Source organism: Athene noctua, chromosome 6 (assembly GCF_965140245.1).
Source record: "Athene noctua chromosome 6, bAthNoc1.hap1.1, whole genome shotgun sequence".
Classification (NCBI taxonomy): domain Eukaryota; kingdom Metazoa; phylum Chordata; class Aves; order Strigiformes; family Strigidae; genus Athene; species Athene noctua.
This window is the reverse complement of record NC_134042.1, coordinates 9356779-9375695: the sequence shown is the minus strand read 5'-3', so window position 1 is coordinate 9375695 and position 18917 is coordinate 9356779. Positions and strand designations below refer to the sequence as shown.

The following is an 18917-nucleotide window of genomic DNA, read 5'->3' as shown; positions in this document are numbered from 1 at the left end:
GTGTCTCGTTTTCTCTTTCTGTTCATGTGTCTCATTCTTATCTTTCTGCCCTGGCACCATCTTTCACATATATATGCTGTCTCTTCCCATTCCTGCAGCCATGGCCTCAAGTTCCTGACCCAAATAACCGTGAAGCAAGGCAGCAGCGTTTTGCTCACTTTACAGAACTTGCAATTATCTCTGTGCAAGAGATTGTGGACTTTGCCAAGCAACTACCTGGCTTCCTGGAGCTCACCAGGGAAGATCAGATCGCTTTATTGAAGACATCTACCATAGAGGTGAGAGTTTGGCTCCACCACAATATATAGTAGCAGAGATGGCAGAATTTGGAGTGCCCACCTGGAGAGCTGGTTCCATCCCTTTTTTTGGGATGGCAGGCTGAAGGACCTCAACTATGGGATCATTACTGCAGTGCCAGGCTATACTGGCAAAGGGCCATAGAGGAGAATGAGGCAAGAGCCCTGGTAGTGGTAAGCAGGTATTTCCATGTCCCAGAAACAGACCACAAAGGTTGCAGCAGAATTTACTTTGGAATTTTTAAGCACTCTGAGAGGGACTGTTTGGAGGGTTTTTGTTTGGTCTTTTGTTTTTTTCAGAGATGCTCTAACACTCAAAAAATTACCAATGTTGTAACATTCTTTCCTGTTTTCAAATCAAGTGTATCTATTTCTGGTTTCAGGTGATGTTGCTGGAGACATCTCGGCGCTACAATCCAGAAATTGAGAGCATCACCTTTCTTAAGGACCTGAGCTATAATCGGGATGACTTCGCCAAAGCAGGTGGTGCATTAGACAGGTGTTTCTTCCTTCCCTGTGTCTTGTGTTCTTTCATCTTCTCCTTTTTAATGCTAATTTCCAGCTGGAAATAGTATGTGGCGCCTTAAAGCTGAAGTCAGGTGAGAGGTTTAGAATAGGACCAGACCAATAGCCCCACAAAACTATTTTTGCTTTTAACATGTGATACTAGCTCAGTTCGTGTCTTCTTTTTTTTTAGGTGTGAACTTGCTTTGGAAAATTTGGACTCTTGCAGCATGAAAATCTTGCTGTAAGAGTGCACCTAGGGTTAGCAGCTGGTGTGAACTTCCTTGCCTGGTAGAGATCTGACGTGGACATGTGGTCTTAGAGCTGTATCAGATCACAACAAACCAAACCCCAGTCTTCTTTGCAAGTATATCACTTGCTAATCTGGATGCATGCTTTGAGTGATGATGTCAGTGTGATTACATTACAGTTGATATGAGGTCTATACTGTGCTGACGGTCCCCTTAGAGTGCTTTAGACACGTCATCAGCTCAGTATATGATGGCCTGTGGTGATGTGATTTCTGAAGTCTGTTGTTCCAGGAACAATTTCAGATGGAGTAACAGGAAATGCGTATCTTCAGCATTTATGGAAATGAGACTTTGTCTGTCCTTCATGTGATTTTTTTTTTTTTTTTTTTTTTTTTTTTTTCCCAATTCTGCATAGCTATTTAACCACTCATACTTGAGATGGCTTTTATATATAGCTTTCCTCTTTGATGCTTTTCCTGGTAGCTGTTTCTTTAGATTATTAGGAAGGCAGAAAGCAGGCAGCCAGAAAGATTCCCTCTATCACGTTCATCTTTCTTCTGATGCGGTTGTACTGCAGGAAATTACAAACTTGGATGTGGTTCTGGGGAGAAGGCCTCAAGGTTTCAGCATGATTTTATAGCACACAGCACAAAGAGACCTGATTTGACACTGGCTTCTGTATGTTACGACAGTAAATATCAATGTAATCCTGCCTGACTGCATTTATTGAAGGAGGTGACTGGAAGCCTAAGTCAGGCTCTGCTTCAGCTCTCCCAGCTTTTTGAGCTGAGGGAAACAGCATAGTTCAGACTTCTTGGAACTATATATTTTCAGCTCAGCTGGACTTCAGATGAAGCTGGAGCATGGGATTAAAGCTTTCTTTGATGGCAAGATGGCTGCTGGAGGTGATGGTGTGAGAGTGGAAAAGCGTAGATGTTGTACTTGTGGTCTTCTGATTTTTTGACAGACTCATCTTATAGTTTGTCATGTTCCTTTAGCTGTTGCCTAGTAATGTGCCGTGGGGCATTTAAGGCTCTTAAGAAAATCCAGAAATAGCGTCATATTATTGTTAGAGCCTGACTCTTCAGCTGCTGTTGTTGGCGCTCACCAGCAATGCTGGGATGTAAAGGGAGGTTTCAGCCACGCTTGGAACATAATGTAAGGGTTTTCCCTCTGCCTGCCTGTCTTCCCCACTCCCTGGTGTACTGCGGTGGGTATCTGGCAGCTTATTCTGTGAGAGGGAGGGAGGGGAAGATGAGATAATTGCCACTGCCTCACCTTGTTCTCTTCTGTTTGTTGCAGGTCTGCAGTTTGAGTTCATTAACCCCATCTTTGAGTTCTCAAAGGGAATGAATGAGCTACAGCTCAATGATGCTGAATATGCACTTTTAATTGCCATCAACATTTTTTCTGCAGGTAAAAAGCCAGGGTGATCTGAAGAGCTGCAGCAGTGAGTCAGAGGGCAAAGAAACTAGAGTTATGGAAGGTCACAAGCTGAAGAGGCATAATAGAGAGTGTAGGGTCTAGTGATGAAGGGAGCAAGTTACTACTTCTGCTTAGGGTATCCATTATAATCTGAATTTCTGTGCCATATATTCTGATTCTAGTGCCACCTCCAGAGGAAATCAGATTCTCTGCTGCTGGAAAAGCATATAGAAAAAGCAGCCGTTACTTATCTTCCTCATTTAGAAATCGCTGGTTTACTGTCCCCTTCATGTCCGTGGCACTTCTCCACTGTGATGCGGGTCCCACGCCACGAGTGACATCTAGTGGTCACGTAAAGGGGCCTCTATGTGAGGCTGGCATCACTCTGGGCTCGGCAAAGGAGCCACCCCTACTCTTTACTTCTGTTTTTTGTCTTGTGACCTGAAAGGTGATTTTTTTTTTTTTTTTTCTTTGTTCCTGTTTTCTACCTGATGCAGCTGCTGGAGAGCCTTCCTCATTTGTTCCCTCCTGAATGGGCAGCTTATTGTCTTCACTGGGACAGGAATGTGAGACCAAACATGCTCAGATAGTGCTGTTTGGCATCTCTATAGGTCAGATCAGCCTCCCCATGTGCAGTAGACATCTCTGAGAAAGAACAGTTACAGAAAATGGACATAGCTGCCATGGTCATGGGTGACATTCCCAGCTGTGCTGGGTGAGGTTTTGGGGAGAGACCATACTGAGGGACCAGGGTTAGGCAGAGATAGCAAGGCCAATGAAGCTGCCTGGGGCTATCTATTATTACTTCTAACCTGATTTTTGGCAGACCGACCGAATGTGCAGGACCAGTCCCTGGTGGAGAGGCTGCAGCACACCTATGTGGAAGCCCTTCATTCTTACATTTGCATCAACAGACCAAATGTAAGTGCCTGACCAGAACATCTCCAGCAATGATACAAACAGATTCTGAGTTTATGCAGGCACAGTTCCTGCAGTACTGTCTGTAACAGGTCTGTTGCTGCCTGTACTGTCATGCTCGTCCCTTCTGTGGTTGTTTGGCAGCAGCTGTCACCGCCTGCTGTCCTGTGTCATGTTCCGTAGTTTAGCCAGCATGGAAAGTCTGGAGTTTTGGGACATGGTGTAGTATTTGTGTTCCTCCACACAGCTGCCTCCTGAAGAATGCCAGGTTTAGAGGAAGTCAGGGTTGTGGTTACAATGCATCATCTGGTGTGGTAACTTCTATTTTTTTTTTTTTTTAAGAAAGTTTTAGTGTGAATTTACTAACAGCTGTCTATTTGTCTGACTCTGCAGGACCGCCTGATGTTTCCACGGATGTTAATGAAGCTGGTCAGTCTCCGGACACTAAGTAGTGTCCACTCCGAGCAGGTGTTTGCCCTTCGGCTGCAGGACAAGAAACTCCCTCCTCTGCTCTCAGAAATCTGGGATGTGCATGAGTGACCGCATGCTCCCAGGGCACTGACATGCTGACGGAATGCCATCTCCCAGCTTTTGCTAATGAGAAGCCAGCCTCCCCTCTCCAGAGCACTGAACTCTGGGCTAGGCAGCGCAGGGAGTGATAAGCCTGGGGTTTCAATGTTGTCGTGAGACTATGCAGGAGGCAGCTGGGGTAGATCAGAGGGGGGGGGGGGGGTGGTTTTGATGTAGTGCCCATACCCCAAAGGAATAACGTGAAACATCTGAAAACGGTAGAAATGAAGACCTTCCCTCCCTCACACATAAACCTCTTTCTTCAGAGTCTTTCTCTTCTCTAAGCATGTCCTGAGGGCTTGCCTATTGATCCTCTCCTCTTGTTGATTATGGAAATGAATTTGCAGGAACTTGCCAAACCCTCTCTATTGAGAGTAACCCAGCTCAAAAGGCTTCTGCAGGGTCCCCAGTGTACCTGGATCTGAGGAGCTCAGGGAAGTCAATGTGGATGTTCTAGGGGTTTCACTGGGTTTCCTATAAATAAAATCTCTTGTATGTGCTGCCCTTTACGATGATTCCAAGAGAAGTAGCCGTTCTTTCTTTATTATGAGACTTCATCTCTAGAGCCGCCCTTTCATTCTGGCCCTCTTTTGGAAAAAGGATTCCTCTAATGTGTAGTGCCCTTTCTCTAACAGGGGAGGTCCTCCAGGTAGGGAACATTTGTACATCAGAAAGATGTCAGGCATAAAGTAGTGGATTTTAAAAAATGTAATATATTGCAGTTTTATCTCATGGTGGTTCTCGGCCAGTTCACTTTGCCTTTGATTTGCTAACAGCTGGAAAACTTTAGTTCAAAACAAATCAGGGCATAGATTTTATCTTTGGGGGTGGAATAGAAGAAAGATAGGTGAGAAGGACTGGTATCTAGGCAAGGTAGGTGTGGTGGAAGGATCTCAAAAACTTCCCAAGAATTTGGAGCCTGTGGTATGTGTTCCAAGGTGGGTGTGAAGATGTATCGGCCAAGGAGAGAGGACACACTGCATTTAGTGAAATACGTGGGCATTGTGTTAAGCTTTGGGCTGCACAACTCTCAGATCATGGGCTGCAGGAATGTTGGGTATAACCAGATTCACTTGCGTCTTCTTCCTTTTGCCAAAGTCTTTCCAAGGTACTGGCTCAAGGTTTTAGTGGTGGTCATGGGATGTGGAGGTCCCTCCTGTAGGAGGAGTGCCAGCTGCTTTAGAAGGACACTTGGGTCTTGTATCCTTTCTTCACTTTGGGCACTGTGAGATCCACACTGGATTTACACCCCAAGTTCTTAAGTATCTACATTCATAAGTATTCTAGGATTTACAGCAATATTTTGTCTGACAGAAGAGAAATACACTGTTGTAAAACACGTTCCTTATTTTCCAAGAAACAACATCTTATGGCTGATCTCAGAGATGCAACCTTAAGTATCCCGGTAGCTTGGTCTCATGAGTCTTCTCTGTCATAGGGGTCTATGTTTGCTTGCCCGGTGAGCATCCCAAGAGCCTAGGTTCACATGGCTCTTTTTTTTTTGTTTGTTTGTTTGTTTTTTTGGTTTGTTTTTTTTTTTTTTTTGGCTGTGTATCTGAGCGCTATGCCCGTGGTGAGGGTATCGTGTCCATTTTGCACTTAAGGTTGGTCCCCTGCCACTGGCCTTCACTCTGCACCTTTGTAAAGCACTTGTAACAATCTGTAAAATAATCTGTTGTTTTTTATAACTCATTGCAATTGCAAAATTTCTTGTTTAAATCTGTATTTTTAACTAATCTGTTTGAGAAATGTTAATGTTTATATAAAAGAATAAAGCCTAACACAGGATTTTGACATTCTCTGATGTGCTGTCATTAGACCGGAGGAGGGTGGATTAAGTTCTTGATGTAACAAACTCAAAGTTGATACCAAACTTGAGTATATAGGTTGGGGAGAAGCAGGAAGTGGTGAAAAAGAAACAGCAGTGCAACCCCAGGCAGTTTCTCTGGGCCTCTGCTATGTGATTTTTAGCTCGCTACACACCTTGCTGTGTGCCAGAGCTGGCAGATAGGAGATAAAGTTTGTGTCATGAAGACAATGATTTATCCATACATGCCTCACCTGGATTTGTAGAGCTACATTCAGAATCCATGTGCTATTTTCTGCATTTCTTTCTGCATTCTCTGCTTATCGTGGCTCACCAGAATTGAAATAGGAGTCCAGTGTGCCGCTGGCTGTGCAGTGGATTTCAGGAGGATCGCAGCAGATACCTGGCATGAATACATCAGAAATGAGCAGCTCAGGAGAAGCAACAGGCATAGCTGTCCATGGCCGTCGTCTTGAAGGGAAGGGTAGAACAGGAAGCGGAGAGCTGCCCAGCATTAGCTGCTTCCTCAGTGCTTGATTGCTCCCCAACGGGAAAGGAAAGCAGCTGTCAATTCAGCAAGGCTCCACTCCACAGGCTATTCTGCCGAACTCCCTGCATTACTTTAGAATATAAAATTTAAATTGGAAACTACTAAACCAGAAGAGCAGAGAATAGGCTTATAGGACACTGCAGCGGGTTATGAGGTGGGGAGTAATGAGCAGAGTGAGACAGCTCAAGCTGGGCCTGGGTGGATTAGAGGGTGCTGGGCCGTAGTCCGAGGATTTACTAAAGACGGAGGCTGTCAACAATCAGTACAGGCAGTGGCACTGAAGCCGCAGCTTCATTTTTAGCTTCTTCATTTTAAGCTGCATCTCATTTTTATTATTTTGAAGAGAAAAAGTGCATGTAAACTCGAGATATTTTCAAGGTAACAATCCATAATATTGTGGTTGATGGCAGTGGTGAAAATGGTGATCTTCCTTGGCTCTGGCTTCTCCATCCCTTTTCATTATCGTGTCATCAAATGTAAGCTCCTTGTTTACATATTCAGAATCTCTTTTTTTTTTTTTTAAGTGCAAACTAGTACAGAATTGGGTTTTTTTTTGTTTTTTAGCAGCTTCCCACATTAGCCCAGGGAGCTCAAGTAAGCAGGTGTGGGGGAAGAGCCTTCCCTGACATCAGTGGCCTGTTGTACTTTCACATTTGCAAAATGCTATCTAGGCTTGAGACTTGGTCCTGCTGCTCTAAGTCTCTGTACTCTTATTTGTTTCAAAGAAATCACAGGGTGCTTGAACTACACTTTTCCGGAGGTGTTCCCTGTTGGCTGTACCCTTGTGCAACAGCTGTGTTTGCTCACGATCTATTCAGATCAACTGGAAGAAAGGAAAAATGGGTGTATTTGTGAAATCCCAATTCCTCTACAGTACGCAGGCTGTAAGGTGGAATATCAAATCAAGTATTGCGCCTCATTATTTTTGATTATTTTTCAAAACCATTGGCCTACTTTTATCTTTGGTTGAATTTGGGCTTATTTTGGGAATCCTGGTTTTGTTTATAAATGGATTTGGATGTGCCAGTGTACTGGTTTATAGCAGCTTGGAAGGAATTTTAAAAAGCTGTTTCTCAGGCTTTCAAGAACCGAATTCTCTTGTCATCTTATGAAGCCAGTAGGAACTCGGCAAGTAGCTCCTGGAAGTGCTCGGCGGTGCGTCCCTGCTGTGAGGCAGCGTTCGCTCAGCCCCGTGGCTCCCGGCGCCGGGCTTTGCTCCGAGGCTTCACCTCCTGCTTGCCCGGCCGCGCTTTGAGCGCCGTCCCCCGGCGCTCCACGGGCCTGAAATGTTGCAGCTTCTCTCCACGCAGCCGGCTCTGGAGAGCTGCTTTTATTCCCCCTCCTCCCTGCCATCTTGCCTTCGGCCTGCCGGCTGCCCCTCACCGTCGCGGGTCACAGCCGCCGGCTGGGATGGCGCCGGGGCAGGAGCGGGCCGGCGGCAGCGGCCGGGACCCCGCGCCGCGGCCTCCCGGGAGCGCCGGCGCGGCCCGGCCCCGCGGCTGAGGGAGCCGCTGCCCGCTGCGGGCGGCTGCTGCGGTGGCTCCCCCCGCCGTCGGGGCGATGGTTCGCTCCGCTCCTCCCCTCCCTGTCTCCCAGCGGGTGGCGCGTTCCGCTGCCGGCGCTGGACGCGGAACTGCCCGGGCGGCGCAGGGCGGCCGGGAGGCGGCAGGTGAGCGCGGGGGCCGGTGGCGGTGCGGGCCGGTGCCTGCGTGCCCACGGCAAAAGCGAGGGGCCTCCTCCACCGCCGCCACGCGTGGGTCGGGCAGGGCAGCGCCGGCCGCCCGGGCTCGGCGAGCCGCACCACGGCAGCTGGCGGTAGGGTGTCCGCACCCCCCCCCCCCCCCTTCCCCCCGCGCCTTCACTCGCCGCTGGCGTTGCCGCAGCCGCCCGGCTGGGCGCTGTGGTGATGCTCGGGTACGGCGAGCCCCTTCCACAAGGTCACTGCGGGGGGGGGGTGGTCCGCCCCAGCTCTGCTCCATCCTCCCGGGGCTCCGGACCCCGTGGCCGCGCTGTCGCCGCGGGGCTCGGCCGGCCGGTGGCGGAGCGGTCCCGGGCGGCAGCCCCCGAGGGCGGGGATGGGGGGTGTGTGTGTATGGGGGGGTTGTTGGTGTCGCTTGCGTGTTTGCAGCGGAGCAGGGGACCTCGGGGCGCCTGGAAATGGCGGCGTGGCCGGCCGGGGGGTGGTGGGGGGCTCGGCCGGCGGCGGGTGTGAGGGCGCGGGGCCCGCAGCCCTCCCGCCCAGCGGGGAGCCCAGCGGGGAGGGCAGGGCCCGGGCCCGGGTCCGGCTCTGCCCAGCGGCTCTGCCCAGCGGCTCTGCCCAGCGGCTCTGCCCAGCGGCTCTGCCTCGCTCCCCGCCGGGAGGAGGGCGGGCAGGACAGTTGGGGCAAGGGGGAAAGGAGGCGCAGGGCGGCCGGACTCCCCTTGGGGCGGGGGGGTGTGTGTGTTGGGTGTGCAGCGTCGTGGAGGGGTCGGTCGCTGCAGCGATGTGACTGGAAAAGGTGTTTTTACTCCTCGGTTTGTAAACAGCAGATCCTGTTACTCCCCAGGACAATGGAATAGCAAATCCACTTTGGACTAGGCAATTTCTTATGAAGTAACCTATAAATCAAGACCGTTTTCCCCTTAGAAATGGGTGTCACCGCTTTGCTGTGTTGCTCACTTCTATTTTCAGGCGGAGGAGGGGAGGGAGGCTTGGTCTGCGTTACTCTTTGTGTGGAGTCACGATAAAGAGGTGCTTAGGGAAATGATAAGCCTTGGAGGAAAGTGATTTGTTGTCTGGCTTGCTTCTCTCCCTTTTTTCCCGAACTTGCCCCTATACCACAATGTTTCCAGACGTAATAACATATGTTGTAAATTTGCAGCCCCATGGAGATGGGGTAGGACGGTGAATCTGGCTATACGTTGTGCTTTCCCTAGGCAAGCCAGCCATTTTCTCTACATTCAGTGCAACTCTGGGTCAGCATTTCTGTTGGTACCCTCTCAAGTGTCCTTGCTGTGCTCTTTGCAGCATCACTTATTTGCAAAAAGGATATTATTGGTAGAAGCAAGGAAGGGAAGATGTACTGTGGTGTCCTGAGGGTCACGTAACGAAACCAAAGTCATCCAAATATAGGTTATTTGGGAAGTGTCTCCATTTTTGGACTTCATACTGCTCAAACCTTGGGAACTGTTTTGGACGGGCACAAGATGTACTTGCTGTTTTCAGCACTAATGAAAATCTGCAATCCTGACACATCAGTGAGAGCACCTTGGACATCTAACATAGCTAAAATATAGTTTTTGCAGGATCTAATCTGGCCATCCTCTCGTAGCATGTTATGTAATACTGAACAGATTGATTATTCCAGCTGTAAAATAGTTCTTTTGCTTTACTGTTGTATTGTTAGAAAATGCATAGCTCTTGGACCCAATTTAATATACCCTGGAATTAATTATACACTCATTAAGCATCTTACTGTGTGCGTAATAAAATGTAAAATCATCAGCAAGTCTCTAGTACGCTTTTGTTTGAAAAATAGTATAGCTTCGTCAGCACTGAAAGGTCTTGTATATGCCTGTCCAGTGGTGCTGCTGTTGTATCACAAGTCTGAACTTCCGTGGTTTTACCAAATTAGCACTTTTCAGGCTGTAAGCTTCAGAGTCCTACTGCATTAGTTTCCACACCATTACTAGTTTTAAAACAGTTCTAGGTTGACTGGATGGATAAAAAGGAAAATAATGTCCACACTGAAAGAATGTTGCCCATACAAAATACGTAATTTGGCCAAGTTAGGTTTTCATGATGTGTTACATACTGAAGCCATGAAAGACTGTGTAGCAACGGACACAAAATAGGTCTTCTAGTTTAAAGTTTTCATGAAAAAACATAAAGTAAATATTTTAGAGGGCAAACTTCTTCTTCAGCCTTGATACCATTCTGTAACTCTTTTGAAAGCAGACAGGATGTGTATGTAATGAAGACCAACTTCAGTCTGTTTCAGAAGGATTATGGAGATGGAGTAATAAAAGTTTCAAGGATGTTTAACACTAAGCCTTGTTCACCTAGCCAAAGTAGCTTTTTAGTTATTGGAGTATCAGGATAGATGGTTCAGTAGAAATGATAGAGGCATCAGTGCATCTCAAGTCTTCCAGAAACACTTGTTCATATCATCTTCCTAAATTAAATTAATGTTGGCTTTGATTTTATCTGATTTGGGGTGAGGAGCACAGAGGCTCATCATTTATAGCTTTTTCCCTCTCACCTCAAGCTGTATCAAATATTCAAGTTATGTATAGACAGAATATACTAGAAGTACCTCTGGAAAGATGTTCAGTCTGGTCTATTTAATATCTTTTGCAGTGAGTCAGTTGAAAAACCAAATATTTATGAAAATTTTTGGTATTCTTAGCAAGTCACGAGTACTGCTGAATTCTAAGGGAATAAATCTCTTCACAGTTTTTAATTTACAGCACTTGTAATAGATTTTCTCTGGTGTTTCAAAGATACTTTTGTTAGAGAAATGACTTTTTCTGGGGAAAAAAATACTGTAAGAGATTTAGCGCATGAGAGTGGATAACAAATGATGTAAAATTTAGTGACTTGGCTGTCATTTCACGCTGTAGTTTTTTTAGCTAGGTGGTACTACCATCATGCTCACAAGATGGAAATTGATACTTTTTTGTTAAAACCAAGTACAGAGTTGAATGTTTCACTTACTTTCCGTTAGGAAGGAATTGGAGACAAGCAATGCATATGTTACAACCCAGATTAATTCCTGCACGTGTCCTTCGGCCCTGTTGTGCCTTGCATTTAAGATACCCTGCATTAGATTTCTGGGCAGCTCTTGGCAGAAAGGCTTTGACGTAGTTATTCAACGCACTAGTAGAAAATACAGAATGCAGCTACTGATTGGGGATTTGCAGCAACGAGGAAAGGATTTAGAAACAGGAATGAAAGAGCTGGATATGCAAGATTAATATCACTTCCCCAGTTTAAGCAATCTCCATCTATCTTGAGGTATAAATTTTCATGAAGGAAAAGCATTGTCAGTGACCTAGTGAGACACAAAGTGAAATAAAAATGAGCAGCATGAGGCATCAGTTAGAAGGGAATGGTTTTTAGTGGGATAATTTGTTAATCTATGGATAATTGTGATATTTCTTTTGATGATGGCAGGGTTTGCTGCTTTTCCTTCTCCACCTCAAGAGCTATGAAAAACTGTTACGACGACCTACTGTTCACTTTCTGTAACCCAGCCTATATAATTCAGCTGGTCTTTGCTCTGTTGTCTGAGCTAGAAAATAATTTTAGAGTGATCAGATTCTCTGTCACTTGGAGGCCTTTAAACCTGTCATGACCACATGGAAATTACTGTTGATGATTGAGAAACATACTCCTGATTTGTCTCTTGGAACTAGAACAACCAACTGAAACCCCAAACCCAGCAAAAATGTGAAGAAATGACCTACGTACTGCCAGGAGTTCAAAAATCTCTTTATACCAGAGAACTCCCAAATGGGGAGACTGTGCCTTTTGGTGCTCAGAAACCACTGAATTGTGAGAGGTTGTGTTTACTTTTAATTACTGCTACTAACAGGACCCTTGCAGTGATGGTAAAGTAAGAAGCGCTGCTTGCATATGCCTAAATTACCTATGCTGAGGCACTTCTCGTGCTGTGTTCCTAGGCATTGCGGTTCAGCGAGAGACTGTTGTGTTTCCAGGTGCCTCTGAGAAATAATGCATCAGTGTAGCAGCAAGGAACAAAGTTTCATGGTTTTGTTTCTTTCACAGCTTTCAGTATTTCACAGCAGTGGCAGCCCTCAAAAAAAGGGCTGGTCATCATGTTGCCTTTGATGTGTCCCCTAACGTTTGTCAGATCTCTCCTTTTTGTTTCGTTTGTAACTAATTTCTAAACAGTTGTGTTAAGGGGTATTTGTGAGAGTCAGGAAATTAACCTTGTTTTTTCACAATGAGGGCAAAGATACCCAGATTGACAGTAATGTATCTGATGACCTCCAGACACTGTGTGTTATCTTTACCAGCAGAGCAGCCTTTTTTAGTTTTTGGGGTTTTTTTGATCTGTTCCTTTTCTTTGTTAAGTCTGCAAGTTCAGTGCCACGGTTGTGTCCTGCTTCCTTTTATATTCTAATTGAATCTCCTGCTGTCATTATCAAATGTTTGATCATCGTCTTTTCTGTAGCTTTGACACCAGCTTCCCTGGATCTCTGCTTACCTGGGTGTATTGTACTTGCTCTGGAAAGGAGATGGGGAGTTCTGCCTCTGCCCGTTTGCATCTCAACAGATAGCAGGAGGAGAGGAGTGCTTTTTGTGATAAAGATGACTAAGAATCAAACCCGTTATTCACTAAAATTGCCTCACCCACAAACACTGAGCCACTTTGCTGCTGTGCCTGTTTCCGCTTGATAGCGGTTAAACTGTGCTCTGCTGGAGCTACGGGCTGGGCATGCTTGTTCTGTCCTCTGGGCCACCTCGTTTCTCCCTTCTTTCCTTCATTAGTCTTCAGACATATCCAGCAGGTGTTGTTCTCTCCTTCCTTTGCTGTGGTGACTGCCGATGTCTGGAAGGTCCTCTCAAGCCCTCACAGTCGCTTGAGGTGTTCCTACCCCTCTTCTCTCGGAGCTTGCTTCCCCCAGTGTTTACGTGTGGGTGAGTCTGCCAAAAGCGTGCTTCTAACGTCCTAGAGCTCTAGCAGAGAGAAAACGAGCTTTTCTCTTTGATTTCCTTTCAGTTCTGACCAGCTGGTACTATGGTTTATCACCAAAATTTAGAGAGTAGGAATTTCTGATCTTCCACAGAGTTGATGGAGAGGAAGGCGAGTAGAGGGAATGGATAACAAGGCAGGTGACACACACAGGGAGACAGGCTGAGTGTTTCTAAGATGAGGCAAAACAGATGTGAGGCTCTGAGTACCAGTTCTGTGGTGCTAACGACAGCCAAATAACTGGATTATTTAAAATCCTTCTCTTTATTTTCAGGTTCTCATTATCCTGAGAAATATTCCAGTGTTTCCACACTGATTGTGAGTGTCCCCCTTTTCTGCCTTATAAATGGCTGGAATTTGTTGTTGGGATCTCAGCAAGCCTGTCATTTGTCCCTGTGTGGCCCATCTCCAGGAAAGAGAGTTGAATGTGCCTGTATTTGGTGATGGTGGTGCCATGAATGATGTCACCTGTCAAATGAGTAGGTGAATAGTTGAAACCTATGTGAGAGGAGAAGCCACTGGTCACTGACACACTCCTCTCTGTCCGCGTTGTGTCTTTTCTACCTGCTGTCCTTTTATACAAGTCTTTACTCTGAGCTCCTGGCCTAGAGCTGCTTTCAGTGGCTGGGGGAGGTGCTGTGGCAAGGGAGAGCACTGAATAATTCAGCAGTTGCAGCTGCATCCAGCAGTTCTCTCAATTTACATGTCACATGCTTTGTTGTTTTCTTGTTAATTTTTTATGGCTGTATATTTGCAGTGTTCGGCTTTTGGAAAAAAAAATCCGCTGGTGCCTTCGTGGTGGGAACTGTGGCCTACTTCTCAAAGGGGAACTGGGCAAGAGGGCTGGGAATGGAAGCATCTTGTGAGTGATGGGATCTGGGCTGTGCTCAAAAGCAGCGAGAAAGTCTCACAGCTCAAAATTTGAGCCGAAAGCAGTTCTGGTTTGGAAAAGAATGTACTGCCATAGGGGTTGCAGGTGGTGAGACTAATTCAGTTCGGGGGTGTTGTGTAGGTTTTGAGGTTTTGGGTTGCCTTCTTATCCCCCTTGCAAAGTTTATGAACGGCTGCTACCGGAGTTTTGAGGATCAGTGGAAAGCTGATGAGGTAGAAATAGATGAGAAGGCTCTTGTATTTTATGATGGTGACGTTACACAAGGAGGGGAAAAAAAAAGGACAGACTTGAAAAGAGTGAAGGGCAGGGAATCAAATCTCCTGCGTTACTGTTCTCTCATGCAAATCTTTGGAGATTATTCTTAAATACAAGATGAGTTTAAATCCTAACAGTGTAGAGCAGGAGAACTGCCCAGGTTGACAGAGGGTTTTTAAGCCAGAATTTATGTTCTGTGAGAAGATGGTGAGTGGTGCTCTGCATGCCCTGCACTATGAGGAGCTGCAGGGGGGCTCATGAGCCAGGAGTTTCAAGCAGTACAGGAGGCGGGGAGGAGAATAAGGTCTTTAACCTAAATTAAAGCGTGTGAAATGAACTGGGGCTGAGGCTAAAATCTGTCATCTTCTTCCTGTTAGCAAGTGCAGTGCTTTAAAAGTGTGTGATTCTCCTCCATTAGTTTATTGTTGATGGGTTTCCCCAAGAGTGTAGCAAAATAAAATGGATAACAGTACTTGCATGCTGTTGTTTCTCATGTGCTTATCTCTCATGGCTCATTCAAGGCCTCGGTCTTGATTTTTCTTTTTGTTTTTCTTTTTTTTTTAAACAATTGGTAGGTGAATGTCCCAGTCGCATGTTTTTCAAATATCTACTGGTGGGTACAGCTGTGCTTCTATGGGGCAGGTACTGCTGGGACCACTCCTTTGCGTTTGCTGCTGCCTGCAATTTCCTGTTAGGATTGCACCTTTGCTTTGGCACGCTTTGCACGTCCTTTTGCATGTCTTTTTTGTGCAAGACTAAAGGAGCGGCTGCCGTGGATGTCTGTGGAAGTATCTTGCGTGTACCTGGATAAGCAGATTTTGTCAGCTGCTGTTGGTACTCAGCTTTCCGTGAGCAATAGCGACTTCAGATATTTGTAGTATTTGTGAATATGGAGAACCTCACTGACTGAGAGGCGTTTCAGGTGTTGCAGATAATACGCTGGCATCTAGCTCGGGGGCCTGTGGGTGCCAGGAGGGGTACCTTTCAGGCTTGGCTCCAGGCAGTCCTGGTGCTGGGCTGAAGCTTGTTTGTTGTGTGGGCAGCTCTGGGAGCTGAGGGGGTGGAGCGCTGCAGCTGCTCTATAAATAGACCCGACAGGCTAAGATGTAGGGACTAAAGATTGGGTTGCTATGGAGATTGATCTGAATCAGATTACCTGTGGGTCTGTTTTTACAGTGTGTGCACATGTGGTGGCTGTGTGGTCTTGCATGTACAGCAGGCAGCTTTAGCTAAGCATTTGACTGAAGCAGAGGGGAGAGAGGAGGCGATGCTGAAGGGCCAGCATATGACAAGGATGGGGAAATCTGTTACTATAGCAACCGAGAACCTGAATTGGTCCAGCTTTGCTCTCTGATGCTGCAAAAAGGTTCCTGTCAGTGTGGCATACTTCTGTTTGTGAACTAGTTCAGATCTTAATTTGTTCAATTTTATTTGCTGGCATCTCTGCCCATGCTACCTCCATTTTGCTCTGGAAAACTGATGCGGAGGCTGAAGATGTTTGGCTGTGTCAGTACTGTTTTCAGAAGACAAAGAGATAATATCAGTCTGTAGCAGGAAAGGAAGAAATCTTTAAATTATTATTCTTCAGAAGGGCTTCCAAGGATATCTTTTTGTATTACCAAAAATTGTTTTCACAATTCATTCTCTGATTTTCCTTAATCTCATTTATTCTGTCATTTCCTTGGAGCTTTACGGATAGATGGAAAGTGGAAACAGTTGGGATACATCAGCTGTTTCGTCCTTAAGGAGTTCTTACTGACTCAAGTGACGCATGTGCTCCAGGGAGGATGCTTTTAGAATCTGCCTGCAGTCCTGTTCCCTGCTGGGTGATTTCTTATGCTTGGAACTATCCCCAGGCATTTCGCAGAACCGCACCTATATTATAGACTAATCATACTAGATAAATATGCCATTGTCTGTTTTAGGCATGCTTGCAATACTTTGAGAATGCTTCCTTTTTTTTTTTTTCGTGCCAAAGTGCTAGTATCTTTTTAGGAGTCATGGCATTGGCATGCACTGCTGCCTTGCCAAGGTGGATGGTAACACACAAAGCAGCTGCACCAGTATAGCAAGTCCATCCAGGTCTGACTTTAGAAATTGTTCCATATTCTTTCAAGCTCTGGAGAAGGGGTGGTGTTTTCAACTCATCTGCGCAGTCATCTGTGTTGCTTGTGTTAGCAGAACCACTGTAGTATCTGGATGATAGGGATAATAGGCTTCCTAGAATGTTGCATATTTTAAAGTATAAAACTACTAGCAGTGTTTAATGTTAATGTAGCTGTTAAGCAGGGAAAGTGTAAAATGGCTCCTGTGAGATGGGGGCTGCTTGTCTGCTTCTTAGTACAAGCAAAAATAGTATGTACTATACCAGAGAGAGTGGCTGGAACCACTTGAAACAGACTTGAAAGAAGTGGTAACCAAAATTTCAGTGGTAAAATTTCATAAGGATTATTAAAATGTCTAAAGATGGGTCAAAGCTACCACGAATAGCTCATATTGTGCTTCAAACTGCATTGATTCCAGTTCTACGGTGAGTTAAGTGAGGTTCTTGGCCACACAGGGGGGGTTGTCTGGTCATGAAGGACTTGCACCTATTTCCCATAGCTTAGCAGATAGCTGTCTCAGCGTACTCAAGGGGTGTAATGTGAGAAGAGGAAACGTAAATCAACCAAGTGGGCATTGAAACTCCTGGCCCTACTTGTGTTTGTTTCAGCTTTCAGTTTGGTCCGATTGGTATGGATCTTGCGTTCAGAGTAAACAATGCACTAAGGTCAGGCATAGTGGTTGTAGATCTGAACTGAGTACAGACTGTCTTGGCCGAGAATAAACAGAAATTCAGGATGTTCCAAGGAACTGAAAATTTAGCTTCTTTTGGACATGGCTGGAAATCTGGTCTTTTGCAAGGTGAGATTTCAGTGAACCAGAATTTATGTGGCTTCTCTCCTGTAATTCTTGCTGTCTCCTTCATGGCTTCCTCTTTTTTCTCTTAGAAATTAATGTTCTGCTGTATGCTCTCCACTCAGTAAATTGAATTGTATGACCCTGATTTATATTCTAAAGGTATCCATGCACCGGTGAACTGCTCAGTATGATCCTTGTACCAGATAAAAGCTGGAGATAATGAGAGGCCTCTCTGGTACCATCCAAAACTATGGAAGAGTTGTAAGGATGGCAGGTCTTAGCATCTACCTGTTGGAAAATAATCTGCTGTCTCCATATCATTTTTTCAGCAACGATTTAAATACCTGCTGACTATCACACAGTTGAATGTAAGGCTGACCTACCAAAGTTGGAAGCTTCTGTGTGAGGAAAATGACTGTAATTGAGCCAAACTGGATTAACGGTTTGTTGTATTCAAGTTATTCTTTGACTAAATTGCTTTGTTCCTTTAGCTAGAAAGAAGAGACTTTTTTAAGAAAGACTGAAGACTCCAACAGGTAGATGAGACAGGGGTATACTGCACAATTCATGTCTCGGAACTAATTCTGGGCATTGGTCTGACACAGATGGCTCTAAGCTGATAGAACGGCTGCTGCAGTTCTTTCATGCTACCATATCCGTTCTGTGGTGTGGTGGTTTTCGTGAGTGTGTGTTTATGTAGTCTTTTATTTCTGGGAGGATTTTAAATGGCAGAATACCATGCAGATTGTCCTCTCAAGAAGTTGTGCTACAACCTAAAACGTGGGTGTTTGGGGAATTTTGAAATGTAGAGTAGTGCCAGTAATTGAAGTGTTGTTTTGAACACTTTTTTGTCTTGACTTACTGGTAGGCCGTGGGTTAGTGCTGGCTGTGGCCTTTTCCTTTGTGTCTAGGCTACCGTGCCGATTTCTACTAGTTCGTGAGTATTGCTGACAGCTGCTACAGTATGTGGGTAGTGTTAGTTCTCACCAACCTGTTCACCATACATGTGAGTGCTTATTTAAATTGTGGTGTTCTTGGGTATGTGATGTGCTTGTGCAGTATGTTTCTGTGGTGGCCTTCGCTTCTTTATTTTTCTTGAGTTGAAATTACAGGAAGTTTCTTCTCAAGCACTGCTTGAGGATTCAGTCTTCAAAGGGCTGGTTCCAAGATGTTTTTCAAAGAGAAAGCACGCTGCAGAAGACCTTTTCAGAAAAAGCAACTTATAGTTAAAGCAGTGTGAGAGAGAGAGGAGACCATCAATGTAAAAACCTATACCATCTCAGAGTTAAGGTAATCTTTCAGTTCAGGTCCAAATGCCAACATGAAAGAGGAGAAATGGAAGTATTTCTTGCTTGTTTGATCTCTTTCTGTTCTAAAGTACTCAGTCTGTAAAATCTAGGAGCTAGAAGGATGGTAGCAAATCTGAGAAAGAAACTACCTCTTTATTGCCTATAGAGAAGCTGTCATGTGTAGTTCTGTGATCATACTATGTTTAATCAAATTTTCCAGACTCCCTTAGTTGCTTACTCCTACCTTTTCTTTGTGCCTGCACACGTGTTTGTGTGGCCAGATGGTGAACCAAGTCATAGAAATAACACAGTAAAAACAAAAGTGGCAAGGGAGGAGAAGAGAGGGTGTTAGTTTTAGTCCATATCAATTCCACAATCTGGTTCACCGTGTAACTGCATGAGTACTTTTACCAGCACAGAGGAGGGAATGACACTGGCCTGAAAGCAAGTTTTTGGCAGATAGGCAGGGAGAGGCAGGACTGTAATGCCTGTTTGTGTTAGTTTATACAGATCAACTGTGGTGTCTGATTTCAACCAGGAGTAGGAAGGCGAATTTCA

General features: G+C 45.5%; 2 protein-coding genes across 20 annotated transcripts in view; both read left to right on the top strand.

Annotated features, from left to right (window-relative positions):
- Positions 1 to 5752, top strand: part of NR1H3 (nuclear receptor subfamily 1 group H member 3) — a 30445-nt gene extending 24693 nt beyond the window's left edge. For all 7 annotated transcript variants that reach the window (XM_074909475.1, XM_074909469.1, XM_074909472.1 and 4 more), the window contains 5 exons: positions 99 to 278; positions 680 to 779; positions 2354 to 2467; positions 3303 to 3397; positions 3788 to 5752. In XM_074909475.1, the coding sequence (XP_074765576.1) occupies positions 99 to 278; positions 680 to 779; positions 2354 to 2467; positions 3303 to 3397; positions 3788 to 3934 (636 nt within the window). In that variant the 3' untranslated portion in view covers positions 3935 to 5752. The remainder of the gene's footprint in view (positions 1 to 98; positions 279 to 679; positions 780 to 2353; positions 2468 to 3302; positions 3398 to 3787) is intronic.
- Positions 5753 to 7899: 2147 nt separating this feature from the next.
- MADD (MAP kinase activating death domain) overlaps positions 7900 to 18917 on the top strand; it is a 76586-nt gene continuing 65568 nt past the window's right edge. For all 13 annotated transcript variants that reach the window (XR_012633847.1, XM_074909455.1, XM_074909447.1 and 10 more), the window contains exon 1: positions 7900 to 7990. The gene's annotated coding sequence lies outside the window, so the exon portion shown is untranslated. The remainder of the gene's footprint in view (positions 7991 to 18917) is intronic.